The sequence below is a fragment of the Dromaius novaehollandiae genome, chromosome 14 (assembly GCF_036370855.1).
Source record: "Dromaius novaehollandiae isolate bDroNov1 chromosome 14, bDroNov1.hap1, whole genome shotgun sequence".
In the NCBI taxonomy this organism is placed as follows: domain Eukaryota; kingdom Metazoa; phylum Chordata; class Aves; order Casuariiformes; family Dromaiidae; genus Dromaius; species Dromaius novaehollandiae.
This window is the reverse complement of record NC_088111.1, coordinates 4,542,062-4,567,729: the sequence shown is the minus strand read 5'-3', so window position 1 is coordinate 4,567,729 and position 25,668 is coordinate 4,542,062. Positions and strand designations below refer to the sequence as shown.

The following is a 25,668-nucleotide window of genomic DNA, read 5'->3' as shown; positions in this document are numbered from 1 at the left end:
CGCTTGTGGGCTGCGTTGTCCCGCCTGGCACGCGGACACCAGCCGCGTCCTGCCGCCTCTCCCTCGGGAGTCTCCCGCGAGCCCGCACGGGACACGGAGCCGCCGCCAGCGCCTGCTCCGGGCGGGACCAGCAGCCCCAAGTGGCCCTGAAGGTTGCCATCCCCTGCCTGCTGCACCGGTGGCAGGGAAAGGGAGGAGGGCCGTGCTGGGGCCCGGCAGTCCGACGGGGAGGCGGGATGGAGGCGGCTGCTCGGAGCAGCGCGCTCCTTGGGACCATCCCGATGGGAAGCATCACTGCCTGCACAGCGCAGCAGGACTTTCCGCTTGAACTAGGCAGGGTTAAGGGCCTGGGAGGCTGGAGCTGGCAGGGAGAGGTGTGTTAAATGACAACTGCAGCCACTGAAACCTGGGCAGAGGGTGAGTTTGTCGCAGCAGAACTCAGGCTGGGTTTCTGGCTCCCCCGTGCCAGGGAGGAATGGAGGGAGAGCGCTGCGCACAGGGCAGAGTGGGAAATCAAGAGCATCGGGGAAAGGCCTTGGCCACACAACGCCGACGGCGACGCGTTAGCAATGCCCTTGCAGCGCCCTGGCACGGAGCGCGGCGCCCTGAGTGCCTCCCGGTCTCCCATCCAGCGGCCGACCCCGAGGGCGCCTGCTTAGCTTTACAACGCCGCTTCGCCCCTTCTCCCAACCAAGTTCGGCGCCACCACCTGGGCGCATGCGCAGCTTCTCCCTGCCGCCCGCCCGCCTTCCCCGCCCCGGGGCGGGCGCATGCGCAGCGGCAGTACGGTGGCCGAGAGGCGGGCCGCGCCCAAGGGCGCCTGCGCGGCGGCGGAGGCTGCTGGGGAGGGGCGGGGCGGCGCAGGCGCGGGGCCGCGCCGCTGCCCGGAGCGTAAACAAGGCGCTGCGCGGGCATGAGGAGGCCGCCGGTGCGCGGCGGGGGCCGGAGCCGCCGGGGCTGAGCCGCGCCGCCTGCTGCGGGCGTCCCCCCGCCGGACGGGGGTGGCGAGGGCCGTCCCGCCGCCGCCATGAACTTGGCCAGTCAGAGCGGCGAAGCCGGCAACGGCCAGCTGCTCTTCGCCAACTTCAACCAGGACAACACGTAAGGGGGCGGCGCCCGGGGGGGCGCGGCGGCGAAGGGGGGGCTGAGGGGGCTCAGCCGTTGCGGGGGGGGATGTGACGGGGGGTCGCGAGCAGTCTGTGTGGTCCCCCACACACACACACGCTGGTTCCGTCCCCCTCCCGTTGTAGGGGCCTCCGCGCCTCTTCGCTCGGTGCCCCGGAGCGGGGCCGGGGTCTGTCTCATCCCTAACCCTCCCCTCCGCCCACCGGAGCTGTGGGGTGTTAGGGCCGCTCCCTTAAGGATGCAGAGCGGAGCTAATAGTTGCTTGAGCTGTGGTTTGTAGCACGTTGCCTCCCTCCTTCCCTCCCCCAGGCTGCTCCCCCAGGGAGCTTATCCTTCTCGTTGTACGTGGGAAACATCACTACCTCTTACTCTGAAAGCAGGAGGAAGGGTTGTTTTTGCTTCGTGGAGATGCCCAGCCCTTTAGAACAGGCTGAGATAACGTGAGGGCCCAAAGTCTTCCTGGAGTTGCTGAGACTTGGTCTGCAGCTTGTTGCTGCTGTCCCTTCATATAGCTTTTTTTATTTTCACCTGCTCTCTGTGGTGAAGCAGTATGCTGTAGGCTTAGCGGTATTTTTATGAGCATATGCTTCTCTTGGGGTTTGAGCCTTTTTGTATAGAGGGAAATATAGTCCTTGAAACTGGAGTTGCTTCTGTAGTTTGTTTCAGTTCTAGAAAGAGTCAAATGGTCATGCCATGCATCCTCAAAAATACTTGACTGTTACAGTATATTTAATTATGGTATATTAATTTTTATGTGGGGTATTTTAGAGCAATATTTTTTATTTAAGAGGTGCTGATAGTAGGAACTGGATTAATCAAGGTTCTTCAAAGGAGGATGGGACTATTTTGAATATTTAAGAGATGAGACTGGGAATAACCTAAAGGAACTTATACATAAGAAAGAAGGAGGAGTTTTGTTTTAGGAAGTGAGTAAGAGGAAATGATCTCAGACTGGGATCATAGAATGTAATCCACTTGTGGATTTGGGGGGGTGGGAATTCTAACAACTTATTTGTTAGTTTTATAAGCAGTAGTAACTTGTTCTCACAATAGCTTTGACTTTCTTTTCAGCGTATATTGTAGTGTATGGAAATTTGTGAAGGCAAGAAGATTGCTTGTGGTGACTGCTAAAATTGAGGAGAGAGGCCACATCTCTTGCATCACAAGGAAAAGCCGTATTTGCTTTTGTAGGTTATATTGGGGATTCTGGGGTGAAAAGAACAAGTGGGGCTGAATAGACTTGAGACAGGAGACTTTAAAAGTAAATAACTTATGATATATGACATGGGGAGAGGTAGTCTTCTACACATTTGTAAGTAAATCATTATCAATCTATTCTGTTGATTGAAGCCAAAGATTTTTGCAACTGCTTTTCATGCTTTTTATTGGGTACCATATAAAGCTCACTCTGTCATTGAACGTACATGCCCATGTTGTGCTCAGATATATTTTTTTCCCCCCCCCACCTATTATTAGATAAAACAAGTCATAATAACTGGGAAATCTGTCACTTCTGTCTGTTGGAATTTGTAAAGACCATTATATAACTTCTTGAAGTTAAACTGTGCCGCCCAACTTGATGATTTAAAAGCTTTATTATTTCTGCTTGCTTAAAGCTAGTGCCTATTTTCACTTGCTCCTTAGCTTTGTGGAAAACTGTGTATAGTTAAATATCACCAAGTTGTCACAAGACAAGAATATATTTCTTTTGAACAAGACAGCTGTAGGCTTGACTTGAGAACTGACCGGAGCCTGAAGGAAAAGGAAAACAAACATAATATAAGCTTATCTCGGTCTTCAGCTTGTACAACTTGAAACGTTCAGTTAGCTTAGTAGGGAAAATAGTTTTCTGATGTAATTTTATTTGAAAGGCTATTAGAAGAAATGTTTTTCTGTCAAGGAAGAGTGAAGTGTGATTATCAGCTTTTTAACTTTTTTTATTGAAAGAGTAAAGAGAAAGGGGGGGTGATGTGACTGATGGTTTTCTTTTTTCTTTCTAATTCTCCATTATGTATGCTAGTTTCCACATTTTTTTCCTAAATATGGAGAAAAAATTTTTTTGAATTTTCATGTTATAGCTGCGTTTTGCTTTCAACATTCTATCTTCCATTGTGTGGCTAGATTAAAATCAAAAAACCCAACCATCTTGAGAATGGCTGACAGGGAAATTTTTGTGATGATGCAATTATATTTTAAAGCAATCCAGTTCTAGCCCATATATAGTCTTTATAAGTCAAAATCTTGGACTACTAAGTCTTTCTTGCCCTCCTGGCATCTTTTGGGGTTTCAGTTATCTATTATAGAAACTATATAATGAGAAAAAGGTGCCTGTTCTTTTTCTTTTTTTTTTTGTCTCAAAATTATAAGAATATGTGAAAGGTCATTCTCATTGGGAGAAATAGGATAGGTAGATGATGTGGAATAAGTATCCCTTTCTTTCTGATAAAATATCTTGAAAGAAATCTGTTTAAGAAGAAAAATGTAAAAACAGCGAGTCTTAAAGACATCTTTGAGAGCAATTTCTTACTAAAACATTGTCCAGTGTGGTGTGACCTGAAAAAACAAGATGTATTCTGGTTCTTAAAGTGAGTAGAATTTAATTGAGTTATAGAAGTTTTCTGGGGTTTTTTTTTGTTTTTTTTTCCTCCCCCCCCCCCCCCCCCCCCACATGGTCTGTCTTAGTTTCTTGTTTGAATAGAGAAATGAGAAGTCAACCTTCTGGGTCTATTAGCATGTTATTACAAATATCTGGAAAATCACAATTTGCCAGCTCAGAAGAGCTGAGAAGAACTCTTATTAGGAATGAATTACGTTTTCCCATGCTGAGTGCCAGAAAGCATACTTATTTTCAACTTTCTTACAAGTAAATAGAATCCGTTTTTCAAGACAGACAAGGTAAACAAATGCATGTTCTTTCAATCAGTATAAGAAAGATAAGCTTTATTTACATCTTCCTAGTCAGTAGAACTCATGTAGTGTTTTAAAGTGTGCTCTTGGAAAGATCACTGACAGACAAAACTGAAAGATAAACGACATGGGAGCTTTGCTATTACACTTAAAGCTTTTGCCTTCAGCTTCAGCAAGGTGCCAGTTCCACTTATGTTCAAATGTGTCTTCCTTGCCTAAATAGTAGTCCCAATTGCCTCGTGTAAGGGAAAGATGGTACTTGTTGCTGGAAAAAATAGGTCTCACCTAACTTTTTCTGAGCTTTACAAAGGGTTTGGTAATAAATTACTACATCTTCTAGGAAGGAGATGAACCTACAGTACTATTTTATACTCTTGGGAAATTGATTTTTTTTCATTGTTGGAAGAATGTTCTCAACATACAAGTTGCTGTAGGTTTTCTCAGTTGTTGCAATTCCTTGTGATAGAAGCCAGTATCCCCTTTATCGTTTTTTTTCCAGACCTGCCACTTTTTAATGTTCATTCATGAATGCTGTATATAGTAACATTAGCTTGTAATGACATAGATATTATTCCAAGAGACTTGTCTTGCCTTTTTATTTCATGTTGCCCAAAGCTTTATTTACGTTAGAATTTTGAATTATTGACTGAGACTGGGACTCTGCTTGAAAAACACCCTATCTATAATTCAGCAGAAGGGGTTGGTTTGTGGGTTCTCTTTGATATAATACATTCTTATTAAGTAAAACATGGAGAAGGTCATTTTCAGAAGATGAGAATTTGCTTGTTTTGGACCTGGCCTTTCTCCCATGTGAATCAGTCATTGCACAACTCATCGTGACTGGCATTTTTTGATTAAGAGGCTGCAGATAAAAGTGAAGTAACTGATCACAATTCAGGTATCCTGGCAAAACTGTGCAGTAGAAGCTTACAGGTGATCTTGGTGCAAGTATATTCTAGCAGCTACAAATCTTTAGCTATATACATTTGGTAGAGTACCATTTTAAGCTAAGTGTTGTTTGTATTATGTCCGGGAGAACTATTATTACAGACTTACATTGTGGGTTTGAAAGCTTATATGCATTTCTGTGAGATGAGTTTAACTTTTTCATAAATGTAAGCATGACCAGTTGTAATGGAAGTATCTAACTTTCTAACCAAAGCATAATTCTAAGATCTCAAGATTTACATATAGATATAAAATAGGTAAAACTTCTAGTCTTTAAATTGTTACACAAATATTTCTAGAGAAATACCATTGAAAAAAAACCTAAAGATTCACTTGAATGGCCTACAGGTTGTATTTAAGGAAGAAAGCAACCTACTTGTGAAATTACACAAGTTAGTAGACTTTAGAGAGGTTTGAATTGCTGCTTTTTTTTTTAAATGAAAGTGATAGTACTTGGGAACAAAATAGTCGCTGCAGTTTTCAAAACAGACTCCTGACTCAAGTACAACATAAAACCTTGAGTTTGGACTTCTAATGAAAACATTGATACATGTTATTGACAACATCGTGTTCAGTCTCTGCTCCCATTTATGTATGGACAGATAGTTGTCTCATGTAGTTCCATATATCTGTTCTTTCTGATTTAACTCTGCCCTTTCTTGCCCAAATAAATTGGTTTGATTCTGTGTTGTGAGCAAAAAGTGTATACAGCTAAAGTTTTATAGCATGCTTCGTGTTACTGAAGTTGTATTGTAATTCCCTTGCCATATGATGCTTGGGCTTCTGTATCACAGCCTCACTTTTATTTTTCTTGTATGTATGCTTGTGATAAAAAGAAAAAAGGTGAGCTGAGCGTTCACTTCTCTGCCTTCATTTCTCCTAGGTTCAGGTGTCATTCATTGTGATTCCTGAAAAAATCAAGACAGGACAGATCTTTATTCCAAGGAGGGTTTAAGGCTAAAGGAAAAATAGAGGAAAGATATCACTTAGCTCTTAAGAGTAGTGATGTTTGCTCGGATTATGAACTTTCTGTAGTGCAAAACTATTGCTGCCTGTTAAGTGATGGAAATTCTGGCCTTCTCTTGCTGTAGCAGATTTAAATTTGTGGGGTTTGGGGTGTGTGGTGGTTTGTTTGTTTATTTTTATGTAAGACCAATGGAAAAATCTCCTGTAGGTTTTCAGAGTGGTGCTGGTAAGTGTTGAACATACTAGAGTTTCTGTATTTGGCTCTTGTCTTAATAGAAAGATCAAGAATGTTTGTATTTCAGGCATGTCTGCAAGATGTTGTAACTTTGGTTTCACCATATGTTTGGGAGAGGGGAAAATAAAGCAAAGTAAGCTTTTTAAATAGTTTTTTTTTCTTATGCCACTTCATTGTTTTGGTTTTTTTCCCTTCCCTCTTCATCAGAAGCCTTTGTTCACTAATGTTTTTTTCTCTAGAAATCTACGTTGGTTTTGAAATGGGATGGAGCATTAGTGTAATGAGACTGTATCATCATGAAAGTAGGTTTAATTAACCAGTTAAAGTAGTAATGACTTCTCAAGTGATGTCTGTACTGCAGCTGCAATTGATTTTAATCTTTGAGAAGGTTGCCCTTAGAATCTTTCTGATTAATAATTCAAGACCTTTATGATATGGAAAGGAAAAACTGGTTTTCTTCCTTTTGGTATTTATATTAAAGAAGTGAAAGAAAACCTGTACCAATTTCTACCTCATCTGAAAAAACTTGTTTTAAAATAGCCACAGAGGTTGAATCAGCTGATTTCTCACTCTAGGTGAGTGTACTTCACAGTGAATGTCAGCATCTTGAAATGAGTGTGTGAAATATCTCAAAACACTATTTGCTTGATGCGGTTAACTCTCTTTATGACAGCTTCTCTTAAAAATGCTCTCAAGGTTTATATAGTCTTGGATCAGACTACAGTATGGTCTTTGAAAAAAGTGAGTAAACACAGCTTCATAAATCATGGCTATATTGGTAATTTTGTACTGAGTAGACAACTGATGAGGAAATAGCTCACAATCTATAATACAAGGAGGCTGTAATAGGGGCTACACATAATAGGCCTAAACCGCATGTGTATAGCATGATGCTGGAAGGAAAAATGATAATTTTTTTAGATATTGATTTTATTTTCAATTTCAGTCTCATCAACATCTGAAAATTGGTGGTAATAAAACATAGCACCCACACTGTAGAAGGAGCTTCTGTTAAACTTCACTTTCTTCTTGTTGGCCGCTGTCTGTTTGAGCAATAGCTGAATGGAATATTGATCTTATTTCTTCCCATACGGTTGCACATTTTTAGGAGGTGAGGTAACTTTTGGCTAGATACTTGGACATCACTGTGGGATTTGGTCATTTAAATAGCTATCAGGTGTCTTAAGGGCTTAAGTGTAATATCAGTGTGAGGGAAGATGAGGAGTTTAAATCATTATGGTTATAGCAGTGTAACTTAGCCTAGTGGATTCTCTTACTACATATACAAAGCCCTTTTCCAATTGTCTAATAAGTAATTTGAGAGCACTTAAAAAAAAACTGCAAAACCAAAAATGGTATTTTTGAACAAAATTGGTTAGCTTTGCTGTTATGCTTGTGTACTGAAACAAGTTTAATTCTGCTGACACAGCTTGTGAAACTTTCCTGCATAAGCGAATGTTTTCTTCCTCCTCACCTTGATCCAGAAAGAAAATATAAAAATTGGTTGCAGTGCATGGGGAGAGCAGTTCTGTGGCTTTTCCTTTTTGGCTATTACCCTGCCTAATGATTTTTGTTATTGTGTATACCGCTTGCAGTGCCTTGTTTAAAGCTCAGTTAAATGAAGTATGGGTAGTCAGTAGGACAGGGAAGATAGGGATTGCTTTCTGATTCCAAGGATACTGTCACTGGAAGAGTGATACAGCAATATTGTGTACTTAAAGCTATAAATACTGTACAGGAATCAACTTAGCTATTTGTTAGTGTATTACTAGGCAATGTGGAATTCTCCGTGAGGAAATCGCCCTGTGTCTTTTGTAGAGTGTTTATATTGCAAGGAGCCTTGTGACTCTGCTTATTTTTAACTCGGTTGAGTGCTTGTTTGCCTTTGAAGTGACAGTTTTAATGTCATTCTGCATTCAGCTTTCTTTCGAGGGAAGCAGTAGACAATCTAAGAAGAGCTAACTCGTGACTTTTTTTGAATTAGATTCATATGTTTCACAGAATTTGGATTTTCATTGAGTTGTCCAAAAACTTGTTAAGAACGATGCTAAGGAGCTTCTGGTGACTCATCAGATACCGTATGTTGAGCTTATCAATTTCGTCTAAAATAAAATTAAATTTAGTGTTTCTAGGGTGACTTAGAGTGGCAATGGAATATGTTTTTCACAGTTGCTTCTCTGTCTTTAAGCCTGATATGCTTATTTAATATCACAGTTACTGATTCTGGAGAGGCTTATTCTTCCTGCCTAGATGGTGTGTATTTTAATTTGAGCATTTAAATCTTCCTAAGTATGGTTTCTTAACCAGACTGTGCCAGCTGTATTTCTCCTAGAAGAGGAGGTCATAGTGTAATACAGCAGTTCACTTCATAGCTTGGAACTTTAATTTGAGAGAGCCACGTTAGTAACAGCTCTTAATCTCCGGAGATCCTCGAAGTTTAAAAGGCTCACTTCTGGAGCCAGGAGCAGGAATATAGAAAGAGCAAGAAATCTAGGAATCTGCATTATATTCTAAATGCAGAGCTGATTGTCAGTGCACCTGAATTGCAGTGACTCCTGGGTACTGAGTTCAGCAGGGTAGTGTGGCAGGGCGACTGGCTGGCTTTGCCTTCTGCCTTGTGCTGCAGGACTTGACGGTTTAGTATATCAAAATACAGCTTATTGGAAGCGAATGATTTGTTTTATATGTCCCTGATACTAAATATATGAACTAAAAGCATAGTAATACACTTGTGTAAAACTATTCATTGTTTTCTTTTTCTGTGATTTAAAATCATCTTCCAAGGGGAGAGGGGAAATAAGAATGTGCCATCTTCTGCTTTCATGTACCAAGATCTGCAAGACAAGCCTAAAGGTTTTCCTGGCCAAAAATTCAAAACCTGTCTTTGACTCTGACTGGAAAAGCAAAAGCAATTAAATGGTCTGTGAGCTAAGTGTGAAAATGGAGTAATAGAGGAAAGAGAGGTTTGTAGGTAGTTTTCTAACGTTCTACTAATGTTAAAATCTGTTTAACATCAGTGACTAGTATTTTTGAGCAAACGCCTCCAATCAAAGATTTGGCATGAATGTTTGTAAGGTTGAGACCTAACTTTGTTCTTGGGACATGTTTGAATGTCATCAGATAAAACCAGAGGAAAATTAGAGTTGGCAGTCTTTAATTCCTTTTTATTTTTTTAACTCGAAAATTATTTTGGGGTGGTTGGGGAAGGTTGCAATGTGAAATCCTCAGACAATCCCAGTTTAAAAGGGGTTTCTTGTAGGTCATCTGTCATGATAAGGTAATGATGTAATTGGTTTGCATTGCGTTACTCAAGTCATCTTTCAGTTTCAGTTTATGTGGAATGATAGGGAGAAGTTGCCCATAAGAACTGAGTGGCAGGCTTAAATTAAGCTGTGAACTCTCATGTCCAAAAACATGAAATAGGATTCCACACTTGGAGTAACTCTGAAGCTATTTCATACTTCAGGAGACTTGTATTTTTTTTTCCTTGCTGTTCCTACTGGGCTACCCCAGTGGGAGTTTTAGAATAGGGTAGGAATCTATCCAAGGGTATTTCATAGCAGATTTTATTTCTGTTCCTGACTTGCTTGTTTCTTTTCCAGATCCCTTGCTGTTGGCAGTAAATCAGGCTACAAATTCTTCTCTCTTTCTTCTGTGGACAAATTAGAGCAAATATATGAATGCAGTGAGTATCTATTTCTCTTTCTTCTCCCCCCCCCCTTTTTTTTTAATTCCATCAGCTGACTTAATTCAGGAAGAATAAGGTATGTTTCATTTTTTCACAGGTTGTTTGAGAGTCACATGAGAGGAACCTTAAGTTTATGATGAAATATCACACAAATATAAAACAATTGATTGTTGACAGAGTAAAATTACATATCGGTGTTATACATTTAAAATTAGGGAGTATGCTGTGAAATCTCTTAATAGTTATGAGAAGGACTATTTGCTTTTGTAATTTTATGGCCAGTAGTGAGATTAGCAACTGAGTACAACAAAATTCAGTGGGCCAGGAGAGTGTTTGGGATCTTTATCCTGGCTTTCGGGGCAGGCAACCACTGATACACATTTATTTATCAGAAAACCTGAAGCCTTGGTTATTAACTTTGTTTAATTTTGACTCTACTACTTGCTGTTAGAAAAATGATTTTGAGCATGATAGCCGAAGGCTTTCTCACCCAAAAGAGGAATAATCTAAATTCCAGGAACTCTTCCATTACTGGTCACAGTTGAATAGGATATGAAATGAAAAGGGGGGAGGCTCTGGGGAGAAGTGTTATCCCCTGTTTTGCCAGGAGTTCATCCTCTTCTCTTTTTTTGAGATGCCAGTAAACAAGCTATGAATGCTGTGCATGAGTATCCTTGCTTTCCTATAAACTCTATGTGAACGGATAGTACCAGAAACTGTGGTGCCAGGGTTTGTAGTAGGATCCTAACATATCATGCTACAGAAGACTTGTCTTCAGACTCCATTCCCTAAGTGACCTGACCTTGTGGCATCTTAAGTTTGAAAATGGTGTGACTCAGATCACCTGTTACCTGTGGTGACAGCCTGATTCTGTATACAGTCAATGGAGAGAAGTAATTATGAAGTTCAAATTAGGCACCTGTGGTCAGCTTAATTTAGGTGTTGCAGCTACATCTGTCTGTTTGAGTCATGGTCTGGTCATACTGGTTAGTAAAGGTACTTGACTTCTGTAGTATCTTAGGCACTTATAGTATCTGGCCTGATATGACCCTAAGAGACTTCAATGAAGATGATTTCCATTATATGAGATGCTGAATAAACGTACTGAGAGAGACTGAACTTTGCAGAGCTGTTTCTTCTAAGGTTGTCCTTGAAAGAAAAAGTACAGATTAGATAAAATGCTATGCTCAAAATCTTGTGGCAGACTGTTAAAGTAGCTGGGATTACATTTACATCTGCTGATTCCAGTCCTGTGTTGGAATTGTTCTAGGCTGCCTTTATTGGTGTAACTTCTTTTGTGTTAGAAGTTTTCTTCCATGAGCATTAGGACTATAAATGTAGAGCACAGAGTGCAGGATAACTTTTAGTAGAAAATGGATAGTTTGAGCTGTGTAAGCCATCCTGACTTTACCTCTGCTCGTAGGACATGCAATTTCTGCAGCAGATCTGAGGACTTAGATATTTTTATTTTTTCTGTGTAATTACTTGTTAAATAATTTTGAGTCTTGGGGTTGAAAATAATGCCTGTTTAAAGCTGTAGCCTTGATCTGGAGGTAGAGGACTTCCTGCCTATTGGGTACCTCAGTCCATGTAGGAAAGGTTTGTTGAGGCTTTCTATTCTCTTCTGCCAACCCAGCTTAGTTGGTAAGTGGTTCTAAAAACTTCATGTTGTTCTGGGTGAGCCATTTTTCAGGGCTCCTTTCCCCCCTGCCCAGGTGGATCTGCAAGTTCCTATGTAGATGTCTAAAGTGAACTGAGGAACATGCTGTAGCAGTCTTGTGCTTGAAAGCAGGACTGAAAAGAATGGGAAGCTTCTCTGTCTGCTCTCATCACTGTGACTAAAAGTCACCTAACTCCCTACCCAGCTGATCCCCCTGTAGAAATAAGTATTATAGTGGAGGGTGCTTTAAGGCATAATGAATGCTTATAGCCTGCTTTGTTCTTGGATTAAAAATTGAATAAAAGCACAGCTGATCATTATCTATCTGGTTCTAACCAGCCCTTGTCTGTGGTGCTGCGTGCTTGTGTTTATAAAGCCGTAATCTTGTTATGTATTTGCTTGTTCTCCCCATGCTGATACTTAAATCATTTTACAGTCCTGCTCTTTGTTCTGACTGTATTTTCAATCTGAGGCTTTTAGTAATCCTCACTTGTACAGAGTAAGGAATAGTATACAAATGGGGGGGGGGGGGGGAAAGGTAATTAACTACATTACTGTAGGGCTTAACTAGTGCTTCTAAAAATATGATTAATTCAGATCAGCTGGACATAACATGTGCAGTATAGCCTGGTACTTTACTTGAATGATTTCTCGTAGAAAGCATGTATGACTTGGCAGCCATGAAGAGATTATATCACTTATTTGTTCCTGTTACGGGAAGACAAAGGAACAGAGATGCATCCCTTATTTTTAAGGTGAACCTGATTAAAGGCCCATCACAAAGCTTTTCTCTGAAAATACCGTCCGTATTGTAATATAGTAAGTCTTTTCTTAAAAGACTGAAGAAATTTCTCTAGTTTTTAAGGATCTTCTCTGAAAGTTTTTCTTCAAGCTTTTGTGGGTGCTTAATTCTTAGCAGTGCTCTTCCCTGCCTGCCTTCTCTGCTGGCTAATTTGCATCATTGCAGCGCAGTGCAGTACAACACTTTTTCCATCTAAATTTCTGCTGCTGTTTCTGCTCTGAAATACCTGTTCTCCTGCCAACCATGGGAGAGTTTAAGAAAATCTCAGCAGCTGTACCACAGTTGTTCCTGGATGGGGAAAGAAGCTGACTTCCCCCTCCCTAGGAATAGGGAGCAGTCAGACTGTTTTGGGTCTCTTTATGCTGGTTGTCTAACTCCTGTGAAATTACGAAGGGTTCCTGGGGTAGATGGAAATCTGATAAAAGATTATTGAACATCTTACAGTACAAGTTATGTTACCAGACTAGTTCAAGGGACATGGACCTGTGCCACTTTTCATGTGGTGTTTGTGGCATCAAGAAAACGGAGTATAATTTGAAAACGAAATTATTGCTAAAACACACTATCCCAGATGCAGAAATGAGGAAACTGCATTCTCAAAGCCTCTCTGGAAAAATATTATATTGATAGAGTATTTGGATAAAAGTCAATTCTGTTGCATGGAGTACTGAAAAAGCTTAGTATTAACCAGCTTCTTTTCCCTAAGGAGGCTGTTTTTGCATACTGTCTCTCAGAAGAGCTTACAGAATTTAAATGTTTTCAATTTTTTCTGAAATAACTGCCCAGAGTAATCACTTTAAAACCAGATATGTTACATGGTGGTGGCATTGTCATATGCTGAGACTGCAGGAGGGATAACATTTTTTCAGGGAATTTCTGTCTTTGGTGATGAGAACATGTTAGTTGTTTGCATCTATTGGCCAAAACAGAAGCCCTCAGAAGTAACTTTTTTTTTTTTTTTCTGGCAGTATTCCTGTTTGGAAAGTATGAAGCATTGTGCTAATCCAAATACTGGTTTCTGAGAAGTTTGACTGCTATAATGGACCAAGGCCGAAGGCTCGAATAGCTTGTCTCGGTTCAGTTCTGTAATGGAATGGCAGATGTAGCAGATAGCTCTAGAGATCTAGTAAAACTCTTCTGCTTCCTTCTGATGTTTAATGACTCTTCATTGTGCTTTAGTATCAAATGAATACGTGCAGCTAGCTTTGCTAGGAACTGCCATTTGTCTAGCAAGGGAATGGGCTTTCTGTTTTCTTTGATTGCCTCAGTGCTCAAAATGTTCCCATACTGTTCTGAACTGTTCTTGGCTATTTAAAAACTGCTCTGAAAAGCATGTCCAGACAGCTTTCTGAGGGAAACCTCGGGAAGGGAGGGGGAAACAAGTACCAGGGTAACTGATGATGGGCCTTGGGTTCCTACCACCTCGGTCTCATACCGGTCTATAATCAGATGCTCTGGAAGAACTGCTTTACTGGAGAGCCTGGATTCCACTCCCTCCTGCTGTTTTGCCCAAACTCTGAATAGTGAGTCTGTGTTCCTCCTTTGCCTCCAGTGTTTTCGTGGTAGAACACATGAAAAAATAAAGCTACTTTATGGCTGCACGTACATGCTGTGCTTCAGTGGTTCCTGTTCAAAGTGGTTTTAGGGACTATCAAGTAAAAGGTATGTGTTTAAAAATATACACCTACTGATCAGTGGCTCAAGCAGCCTTAGAGCAAATGAGTTTACCAGCTTTTTTGAATACAGTAATCTTTGTGGATCTGTGTGCAGAAATGCTTTGTTGTTTGTCACCAAAAATCTTCTCATGCACTGCATCACAGAAATCTAGGTAAGTGTAGGTTTTTGGCAGGGTATGTGAAGAGATAATCAGAAGGTTGTAAGATCCTGGAGTTTGACAGCTTGGTATTTTACATCATTTTGCAACTTTTTCTTCTGGATCAATGGAGAAAAAAAAAGTAGACACTGTGTTCTGAAGTTGCATGATGTCTGAAAAAGGCTGCTCTTGTAAATCAGCATTCACTGTGTAGCTTTTTTTGCTTTAAAAACCCATCCTGCATCCCACTTTCACTTAGTGACCTGTTGCACCAGAATGTTTGTTTTCTTAGGCAATATTTTCTTAGTTATTTCCTGTAATGTGCATCATCATCTTCCCTGAAATCTCCCTCTATTTTTCCCCCCTTATTGTGATGTCTCAGCTGACACAGAAGATGTGTGCATTGTGGAGAGACTGTTCTCCAGTAGTCTGGTGGCCATAGTTAGCCTTAAAGCTCCACGCAAGCTGAAAGTTTGTCACTTTAAGAAGGGGACTGAGATTTGCAACTACAGTTACTCCAACACCATCTTGGCTGTGAAACTCAATAGACAGGTGAGTAGTAATTTTGACTGGGTGAAAACAAGGGGAGGGATTGTGGGTCTTACTGGCACTTTCTCTGCCTACTCCCCCCTGCCCTTGGTGACAGAGTTGCTATTTGAAATTTTTACTTTTCCAGTTATAGTTTGGAAAGGTGCATAGACACTCGATATGATTTCACACAAATGAAAAGGTCAGGTGTTAATATTCACATGAAAAGTCTCCTGTGGCATCTTCCCAAAAACCGATAGGAAACTTCTGTGCAATTCTTTAAAATTTTAGTGTCTCACATAAAAAGTATTCAAGTTGTTAGTATGGCCCTCAGATATGTACCAGAACCTAATTTAGGCAAAGCTGCTTGGTCTGTTCATTCGCAGTGTAAACATTGTTCGTTGTGTCTTGGTTTGGGGACATGGGGATTAACATCATATATCTCACTGAGGAAGTGGGTTTCAAACTTGCATAAAATCATATGGCATCTGAGTAAACATATTAGGTTAAGTGGTTTTTGTTTTGTATTTGTCTTTGCTTAGAAAGTCCTGAGTAACCTGGTCTGACCTCGTAGCTGACCCTGTTTTGAGCAGGAGGTTGGTCCAGAGGCCTCCTTAAGTCCCTTCCAACCTGAATCATCCTATGATCCTAAATGTAAAAACTAAGTGAAACTGACCATTCCTGTTTAGGCCTCAACTTTAAAATTTGAGTTGTTATACATTCACTTTTGTAATGTTTTACTGAATTGTTAAGAAAGTGGTATCACTGAACTAGTGAAGTTTTTGTGCTGGGTACCGGCAACCATACTTTGACATACTACTAAATCATCAGTAGCCTCTGCTGCACATACAAGCTTCTCTGTATTGAACTGGATCATTCAAAGTGAGAAAATGGCATCTGAAGGAAGAGATCCTCTTTTTCATTCTCCCCCTGCAATGAGTTCTGAGAAGATGAGATTCCTGTTTAAAATCACAAGGGGCATAGTGGCCAATTAGATTTCTGGCATAGTGAGGTAGCGTGAAATGGGTAATTGTCTTGTTAGTCGTCTAGATGTAGTCTAACAAAGCACAAATGAGATACTGAACTTAATCCAAGTTTAAAAAAAAGTCCTTCCCAAAGATTAAAGAATACGAGAAAGCATTAGGCTCTGTAACTAGCTTAAAAAAGGTATGTCTTGTATATTTTTCTGTTTAGCCAAAGCAGAAAATTATGTCCATATGTAAGAATTTTGCTTTTGGGGAGGAAAATACATGAGGGCAGGTGTAGAATAACAATGAAATGGCTTTAAAGGAAGGCTTCTAGTTTGCTGATTTAAACTAGTAATATAAATGATTTTCACTTAAATCAATTTGCACTAGCGTGGTTGAGAGGAGTCAAGTGCACTGGTCAGTTCAAGTGACTGAGTGTAGTATTGTGCTGTTGAAGCCTTGTCAAGAGGTCTCTCTTGTGTATCTTCTATCAGACTCTTATTTCTTCCCATCAGGTAGGTACAGTCTTTTCTCTATTGGAAGGTACCTACTGCATTTTGGGCACAATTTTTTTAGGATTGGTAACTTCATATAAACTCTGGTTTTACACTAGCATTTCATCTTCTTTCCCTTGTCTAGAGGCTGATAGTATGTCTGGAAGAGTCTCTTTATATACACAATATACGAGACATGAAGGTATTACATACAATCAGGGAGACACCTCCCAATCCTGCAGGTAAATGTTTTGTTAGACCCTAACATAACTCTAAAAAAAGTGTATTCTGTGTCTGTTTATGACTCTGTTTCCTAGAGGGAACTAAAGCATTGTTAATTCCTTTTTGAAATGAAAGTGGCAAGTACCCAAGTGTTGTGGTAAAGTCTGCTCATTCAGTCCAGGTGAGATTTTAGGAACAAATGGCAGGTTCTGCCCATCCGTTGAGCTGTATCTTCCTGGTATCCTTGTTTCCTAGGTGGATGTTACAAAATCTTAGCTCAGAAAGGAGAAGTAGAGGTCCTCACAAGCTAGACGTTGCCTGAATTTGTTACAGTTAAAAGCGTATGTCAGGTTAGTGCTTCCGGAGTCATGGTGAGCTTGGGAAGTTCAGCTCTTCATCAGTAACTGTAGTTTTTAGTGGTTTTGTACGGTTCTTTTTACTTCCTATTAAACTGCATTAGTCTTTATAGTCAACTGTTGGGTGTGTTGCAGGTTGACCCTGAGATTACTCGTCCTTTTTCCTGTTTCTGTCAGTACCTTGTGAGAATGATTTGAACTGATGTTTGCAATATTCAAACATAAAGAATCAAAAGCTCTGCTACATAAGTTTTGGAATTCGCCTCTTTTTTATTCTCTTTTTCTTATCCCTCTAGGATTGTGTGCATTATCAATAAACAATGACAACTGCTACCTGGCCTACCCAGGGAGTGCAACTATTGGAGAAGTACAGGTCTTCGACACCATCAATCTGGTATGGGTCTTTATGAATACTGCTTCTGCTTTTAAAGATGCAGTTTTTAGAAATGATTTAACCTTCTCGGAGAAGAATTACTAGACACTCAGGTTAGCTCCCCCTACTACAATTTGCAGTATCTGTTATAGCTGGACTTAACAGAAAGTTGGCAAAAAAAAATAGATATTAATATTTCATGAGTGGAGTTAGGCATATAGGTAGAGTAGAAATACAGTAACTTGTATTTGAATTTTATTTTTAAGTAGCCTTCCTCTGCACATTGGTGTTCATGCTTCAGTGATAATTTTTATACCGTTACTTTACAGTTGCTGAGACAAGTATTGAGGTTGTTGCTCACAAAGTAAGACCTATATTTGCCTTAAATGTTCTTGTATATAGAGGATTAAGCTGTGAACATGTAGCTCTTAATCTGTGCTATACTAAGATTCTATTCTATTGATTCACTCCTGCAGAGAGCTGCCAATATGATCCCAGCTCATGACAGTCCCTTGGCTGCTTTGGCATTTGACGCAAGTGGTACTAAACTTGCCACTGCGTCAGAAAAGGTAAGGTGGCTTTTTATGGACTTATCTACAGCGATCGAAACGGAATTTGTTTCAAAGCATTTTAAGGAAGTTTAAAAATGCACTACTGCTGTACAAGTGCCAAAAAGGAAGGCTTACAGTTATAATGACAAATCTAAGAGCTGTTAATGATATTTGACACAATTTTCGTGCTGTGAAATGTTGGGTAATAAGGTTATTTAAATAAATACATTTTAATCTGACTGTAATCAGGGCAATCGTCTAAATGTTCCTGCCATTAGTGCAGGATATTTATTAGATATTAGTTGTTTTGATGCTGTCTCCCTAATGAAAACAAGGCAGTTAAAGTCAGAGAGAAGCATCTTTCCTGTCTTTAGCACATGACGATGAATTCTTGTCCCTTTGAACTGTATAAACTAGAAAATGTGAGGCCTCTCCTGTTCAGATAGAATCTAGAGATGTAACATGCTTTCACCTGATAAAGGCAGAAATATGTCCAGGTGATTGTACTAGTGGGTAGCGCGATTGTTTTCATGATTAAATATGATAAAAGAAGGGGCTGTGCTTGATGCCTAGCTTGTTCTTACATTAGTAGCTCTCACCTCTCATTTCTCTGCTCTTCAAATACTTCCTAGGAATAAGTTCCATAAATATTTTGTGTTAGTGTGTGGTGTACCTCAACTGTGGTAAGTTTATAGCAAAATGGGTTATTGCTTGTGATTTCACTGTTCACCAGAGCTAATGCACAATGCAGGTACTTGAAATGAAAAACAGTTTTGGGAATTGGGGGTAAATTTTTTTTTTTCTTTACAGGGGACAGTGATCAGAGTATTTTCCATTCCAGAGGGACAGAAACTTTTTGAATTCCGAAGGGGAGTGAAGAGGTAAAGTTCAAATAACTAGTTAAGGCTCATTCCTTGCAGTAGATCTTCGGTATGTTCTACAGTTGAGTTGGCATCCAGATTTTTTTTTGCCTTCTTTCATCATCTTTCGCCCCTACCTGTATGCTTATAACGTGTTCAGATTGAATGTCTTCTAATTTCCCTCCCTTGGATTTGTCTATCCTACAAATTATTCCATTCAGAATTGTACTTACTCTTGCCTTTTGAAAATGTATTGGTGAGGGCACTTGTTTAAATGAGTCACCTTTTGTAAGGTATATAGCATTCTTTACATATGGCTGCCATGTTTTCTGAATAGTTATTTCAAATAACTGATTCCTGTATTTGGTTTCCATAGTGCAACTTCTCTTGAGACCATTATGCTAGTTTCCTTGAGATCACTGGGGGATCATTTGGGATAGATTGCAGTTCCATAACAAAATGGGGGTGTGAAGCAGGGGCAGCGCAGCTAATGTTTTCACACTCTTCTAAATCTTGCTAGCACTGTGATCATTGGAAGTCTCTGATGTGATATTGTAGCTTATGGTAGTAGTAACTATGTAGTTCTTCTGGATTCTATGCAGAGGTAAGTCTGGGTTCAGACTTGCTAATTGATCCTGAATCTAATATATGTCAGAGTTGAAAGTCATGATTAGGGATTTTGCTCTTGAAATACCTTAAGACAGCATCAGTGAATAGGAAGGCTTACTGTAGAAAGGTTTTCTTATTTGCAAAGCAGTGATGATTGAGAAAGCTGCTTAATTATACAGATCCTTTAGATGCGTTGGCTTAATTGTGAGTGACCTGCAGTCTCTGATACGAGGGGAAAAAAAGCAAGTGATCCTGCTACACTGCCAGAGTTCTTCCGAGCTCTCATGCTGCAGTTTGTGAACGTCGTAGAGCTCCTTAGCGGTGAATGTACAGAGACTCCTGCCTAGCAGTGTGGAGAATTAATACTCCCACTTAAGCATCATGAGATACTTAACATACCTTTCTTCTTCCACCAGTTGATACAGCGTTTGAATGTCAATACTAATGCCTCAATGTTTGGGGGGGTTGGGTTTTGTTTCTTTTTTGTTTTTTTTTCCCTCTAGGTGTGTGAGCATCTGTTCGTTGGCTTTCAGCATGGATGGCATGTTTCTGTCTGCATCCAGTAACACAGAGACAGTGCATATCTTCAAACTTGAGACTGTGAAAGAAAAGTAGGTTTCAAAGGTGCTTTAGATTATTCGAGAAAGGCTTTTAAATTGATTATACTTGACAGGATGTGTTCTCCAAAGTATAGTCAGACTTCTTTTGAACACTTCTTTAAAATTAAGGGCATAGCAAGTCAGTTATGAATTGGCTGCTGCTGCTGAGTTGCACGCTGTTTTAGTGAATAGAAAAGGTATTTCTACCAAGGGGAAATCGGGTGTCCTTGACAGAGGAATGTGAGACAGTTAAATGTTTTCAGTTTGTGTTTTGCCTCTTCACCCATGGATATGGGAATAACTGCCTCAGCAATACCTTCCAGCTGCCTATAGGGATTTAAAAGGCAACAGGTTGTTAAACGTTCTTATTTATAATTTCTCTGGAAGGTATTGGAGACAATGATTTAGTTAATGATAAACAGATGAATAAAAACTTGATGAGGTATAGTACTTCCCAGTGGATCTTGCTTGTGTGTAACAAACATTATGAAATACAGTTTTATAAACAAAAGTGTCAGTTTACTCTAAACTTTCTTCAGCAACAGGCTGAGGGTATTGTAAGACACATGTGCCCTTAGCATAAATGGAGTATATCGGACTTCTCAACAGTATTAGTTATTTCTGAAGAGAAACAAAGTAACTGCTTAACATCTTCAGAAATAAAGGTTTCAAAGTGCTTACACCTCTGTCTCCACAATGTGAAGCCAAAGTCAGAGTCTTTTCTCTCCCCGCTCCCCCTTGCCTTTTTCTGCACCGTAGACCTCAGGAAGAGCCTACAACCTGGACAGGTTACTTTGGAAAAGTGCTCATGGCCTCAACAAGCTATCTGCCCTCTCAAGTCACAGAAATGTTCAACCAGGGTAGAGCCTTTGCTACGGTTCGCCTGCCGTTCTGCGGACACAAAAACATCTGTGCGCTTGCTACGTGAGTAAAGAAATTGAAACTGCATTCGCCACCTGCTTGGGCTGCCACTATTGAGCTAGGGAAATGCTGACATTGTAGGATGTACCTCATCTCCACCAAAGTGGGTAATATGCAGAGCATTGGTTCATCTGTAATTATTTCAAGGCCTCTTTCAGTTCAGGAACTGTGTGAGAGCGCTAACCTCACGGTCCAGGGAGGAGCATAATTTTTGAATGTGCAATAGGCTATTTCTAACCATTGTTTAAAGATGATGTCTTTTAATTTTGAAAGAAGGGTTTTGAGAACACACCCATGGGCTTATGGCACTTACAATATTAGTCCGTATAACTCTAAAGTATTTTCTGTTGCTAAATTGCAGAATCTGTTAACTCTCTGTTAAAGAAGTCTTTGAAATCAATTTCATATTATTCTGGTCTCTAAAATAACAGCTAATGTCTTAGCGTTCATTTAAAGTTAATTGTGATGTCTAAATGTAGTCTTTATTCTGTCTTCACCAAAGGCAGGACCCATTTGGCACAGCTCCCAAAGCAATAAGCTGAGCAGTAGTAAACTTATTTTGTAGGGAGTTTTATAGTTTTATGCTAGATTGACTTAATGTTTGTACTTTCTCCTCTCTGATCTCAAGGCACAGTGTGAGCAATAATTAAGCCTTGTAATGTTTATGAAATAAGTAAATACTTCATGTTATGATATTCGTCTGCAGAGTTGCACAAAGCTGGTGACAGGACGGTAACTTCTAAATTTGTTTTACTGTGTTATGTATGAGTTGACTGATTCCCATGGCATCCCATTAGCTCCATGGAGTGGTTATGCCTTACTCCTTTGCACACAGTTCCTTTCTAGGTGCTCTGTCTGTGTATTCCTTATCTAGAAGTAAGAATGTGGAAAATAGTGGCTTAAAATCAGAGAGGGAGGAGGGAGGCTCTTTGCTGATATGAAACCCATGTTCTTCATTTCTATTGCTCTCCCATAAACCCTTCTAGAATTCAGAAGATCCCTCGTTTATTGGTGGGAGCTGCTGATGGGTATCTCTACATGTACAACCTAGACCCCCAAGAAGGAGGAGAGTGCACACTAATGAAGCAGCACAAGTAAGTTCACGTGAGCTGAGGACTGCTGGATTTCTTTACAAAATGCAATTGGTTCTTAAATTTATTTCCTTGCTGCCAAAGTCTAACCTAGAACAGCTCATTTCTTTAAACTAATTTTTTTTCAGACCTGTGACATTAATGAGTACCTTCAGAATCCCCTGCATCTTCTTCCTAGTATCTACTACACTAAGCACCGCTGTACCAGCAGAAACTTAACACTGTCTGATTGCAGTGAAGAGTCAATCATTGTTAGCTGTATGCTCCTATTTCCTCTTACTTGGCAGTTTAAGTTGAGTTACTCTGGCAAGAATTTGAAATGTCTGACACACCATCCACTTCATCAATAAATGAAGTAGTGACAGAGATGAAAGAGGCATTATTTTCATTTTACAGAGGGGAGTCTAACCTATGGAATTACCTGTATTCTCTCTCCACAGGTATCTTTATTAAATTTCCTTGCTCATATGAGACCAGCCAAACAATGTATTTTGTAGCAGTACTGTAGAATGGTTCAGGGAAATACAACAAGGCCTTGTTATTCTAAGGTCTGGAGGGAACAGACAGGGTGATACGATTGGATTACCTTTATGATCAATCATTGAATTAAAGCCACTAACTCATGCTGATGATTCACGTCTGCAAGTTCTGTCAGCTGTGTAATATTGGTCAAGAATGGATCTCTTAGAAAACTTTTATCTGAACACTTCAAGGCTTGATCTGCGCTTTCACTTGGGGATGAAGCAATGTCTGTTTAGAGTGAAGCTTTTATCAAGTTCTTAATCTCTGAAATGGTCTATTAGCTTCACTAGGAGGGTTTTCCAGTGTATGTGAAGCAACCGCTTCTGTTGCGGACAGAGTTCAAGAGACAATCTGTAACAGTGCTGATTGGACTGGTGGTGGTTGTTTTCTTTCTTTCTTTCTTTCTTTTTTTGCTTGCTTGCTTTTGTTTTTTGTCTTTTGTTTGTTTTTCTTTTTTTTAAACATGGAGTCTGAGTCATTTTTTCCCTGGCATCAACTGCTAGGATTTAGATCCTGATACCGTGCCAGAGGTAAATGCATGGTTGACGTGTCTTCAGTGTTAAATATGAAATATAGTCAGAAAGATGCCTTCTTGACAGTCCTCTGGAATGGTGTGATACTTCTGTCATAGTGCAAGTGATACATAGCACAGGGGATGGGAAAAGATGCCTGCCATTCCTGAAGGGACAAAGTTTCTCATGTTACATGTGTACATATATTATTCCTGCATGTCTAATGAGCTGTTCTAGTGTAGCTGTTAGCTAAAGCCGTATTGGACCCAGGTAGATCACCTCTCCAGCTAACCTCTCTCTGCTTGGTAGGCTTGATGGCAGCATGGAGCCAGCCAACGAAATTTTAGAGTCTGCATCCCATGACCGACCATTGGTGGCACAGACGTACAGTGCTGCTGTGACTAAAGGTACATATGTGCCTTCCTCACCCACAAGGCATGGTAAGGAGAAGGCTGGAAATGGGGCAGAGAGCACCTCTGCATATTGTTTCATTCTAGATGGCTGCTTGAGCTCTTCTGTTTCAACACTGAGCTTTCGTAACTATCGATGTGATGTGTGAAGCATTGGTGAGCAGTAGGGAAAGAGCATCTGTGATGTACAGTTGCCTCATCTAGATGGATCAGTGATCTTTGCTACTTCCTGGGTAGAACTTTGTCTTGGATTGTGGTTGGTCACTGCAATATTTGCAGTATTTGCCAAATGTTTTTTGAGGTGCCCAGCACATAATTACCTCATACAAGAGTTCTGCACCCAGACCTTGTGGAAAGCACCTGAACTACAGCCCTTATTTTACCAGGTCTGTGGTAAGTGCTCCCACAGTTCCTCTGTGAAAATGGTGACCTTTTACCATGATTCCCTGTCCTGTTAAATTGAGCAAGTGAGAATTTGGTTAACGCTGGAGTTCCTCAAGTGAATGGAGCCTGAGCATACAGAGTTATCTTTGTATGGCACTCAAGTCTCAGCTTCAGCTGCAGAGGAAGCATAGTCTGCACATGCAGCATCAATGCTGCGGTTGCAGCTGTTGTAGTTTGCAGGTGGGAATAGAAAAACAGCATGCATTCTGCACACGTGGAGCTCTGAAGTTTGGTCAGAAACTGCTTTTGGCTTGGAGAGGTAAGGTTCATGATGAAGGCAAACGCAGGATGGCAATGAAGCTGTTTCAATGTCTGGTACTTCAGCTTGAATCGGTCACTTTCTTGGATCCAAGCTTCAGTTTGTGCTGCGGATCCCTCAACTACTTACTCTTTTCTCTGCAGCCTATACAGATGACCTGGGTGCTGTGGGTGGATCTTGCCTGGAAGATGAAACCAACGCACTAAGATTGGATGAAGACAGTGAACATCCCCCCATGATTCTTCGGACGGACTAAACTTTGACCTGTGAACTCACTCCTGAAGCAGAGAACACTGGCTTGATACTTCTTGAGGAATCTCGTGTTATGCTGCTATGAACTTTGACATGAGCTGGGAGAGAGGATGACAGACTCTCTTTAAGTTTTAAAAGTCGTAGCTGTAGTTCTAATTCTATACCATTGGAAAAATATATGATTTTCAATTCAGTGGCTTTTAATCTTGCTTATCTATTTTAGCCGCGTTTTTTTTGTTGCCAAAACTTGCTGTTTGTGCAGCCCTCAGAGCCTACTAGCTTTGCATGCGTTCATGTGCCAAGCAAGCATAGGAGAGGGAGAGAGAGAAAGAGAAGCCACTTTATAACAGACTCAAGTTTGTATTTTTTTTATATATGTATATAATATTTAGCTTATATAAGGAAGGAGTAGAGATACGGTTCTGGAAGCTGAGACTAGTTCTGCACTGACAAAGGTCCAAACGGTTTCCTGTGCATGGGCTTGCAGGCATACCTAGTGACTGACATGCAACCTTTCAAATGCAATGGCCTGTTTTTTGGGTTTTTCCTCCCCTTTCCTGGACCATTTTGTTAATTAAAATTCCTTCTGAATGTTGTGTATTTGTGGGAGTGTTCTGTTTGCTGGGATGGAAAACTGAAAGTCCTTCCCTGCACAAGGATATAGAATGTAGAAAGGCATTGCCTGTGCAAGGCAGAAAAAAAAATCAGTGCAGGGAGAAGGCTAGAACGAAGGAGGAATAGCTAGAGATTTTCTTGTATGTATGCCTTTAGTACTTAGGTGTCTGTAGTTTGTAGTAGCCAGTATACTTGTGGGTATTTCTGAAGATGATGTGGCATGCACTTTCTCTCCTATAGATTATTTTATGTCCATGTCAGAGTAGCAATAATCTTTTTTTATATGCTTTTTAAGAATTATTCAAAGCGAGGACAGTATCCTCCTGTCAGGCTGGACTTCAGAGTATGTCGGCCCTGTTCTTTAAACAGCCTTAAGGTTTTTGACTGGAAGGCATAACTGTCCTTTTACGTCTTGCTTCCTTCCAGCCTGGGGCTGAGTGTATTGCTCTAATAGTGAAGGTTCTGGATTTTTTTTCCAAACATTGATGTAAATATAAATGATTTTGGAAGTTTAATTTTCTTCTGGATTCTCTTCTGTTAGATAACCATACTCACTTTTTTTTTTTTACTTCATCTTTCATTAGAGTACCTCTTGTGATGCTCTCCAAGGACTGGTTACCTTTTTGGCAGCTTTGGAATGAATCCTTAACTGCCCTGACTCTGGCCAGGCCTGTCCAAGGCTGAGCAGTGCTGCAGTCTATTTTTAGGGTTGTAATGTGCCTTCTCCTAAGTTTTGGATAACAGTTTAGTGAGCAAATGATTAGCAAAGCACTTGGGTGAGTGTTGCATTCCTTTGCCAAAATGAGCCTGTTTTGCCTTTTGCGTAGCAATGCGGGTTGCTTCCATTTCTCTCTACTGACTTAGTAAAAAGAGGTAAAAGCAGAAAAGGAGATTACAGATCTTGGAAGGAGGACAGAACCTGGACTTAACTGAGTACT

At 40.4% G+C, this 25,668-nt stretch overlaps 1 protein-coding gene across 3 annotated transcripts; it reads left to right on the top strand.

The window, feature by feature from the left end:
* Nucleotides 1–823: 823 nt before the first annotated feature.
* WIPI2 (WD repeat domain, phosphoinositide interacting 2) lies at nucleotides 824–24,711 on the top strand. Of its 3 annotated transcripts, none has more exons than XM_026116121.2 (12): nucleotides 824–1,101; nucleotides 9,784–9,866; nucleotides 14,527–14,696; nucleotides 16,280–16,376; nucleotides 17,009–17,106; nucleotides 17,562–17,654; nucleotides 18,447–18,517; nucleotides 19,609–19,716; nucleotides 20,464–20,628; nucleotides 21,612–21,719; nucleotides 23,060–23,157; nucleotides 24,007–24,711. In XM_026116121.2, the coding sequence occupies exons 1-12, from the start codon at nucleotides 1,028–1,030 to the stop codon at nucleotides 24,117–24,119; spliced, it is 1,278 nt and encodes a 425-aa protein (XP_025971906.1). In that variant the 5' UTR covers nucleotides 824–1,027; the 3' UTR covers nucleotides 24,120–24,711. The 3 variants fall into 3 exon arrangements, with proteins under 3 accessions (XP_025971906.1, XP_064376230.1, XP_025971905.1); XM_026116120.2 differs by having other exon boundaries at nucleotides 825–1,101; nucleotides 23,060–23,190; XM_064520160.1 differs by lacking the exons at nucleotides 14,527–14,696; nucleotides 16,280–16,376 and having other exon boundaries at nucleotides 23,060–23,190.
* Nucleotides 24,712–25,668: the final 957 nt, after the last annotated feature.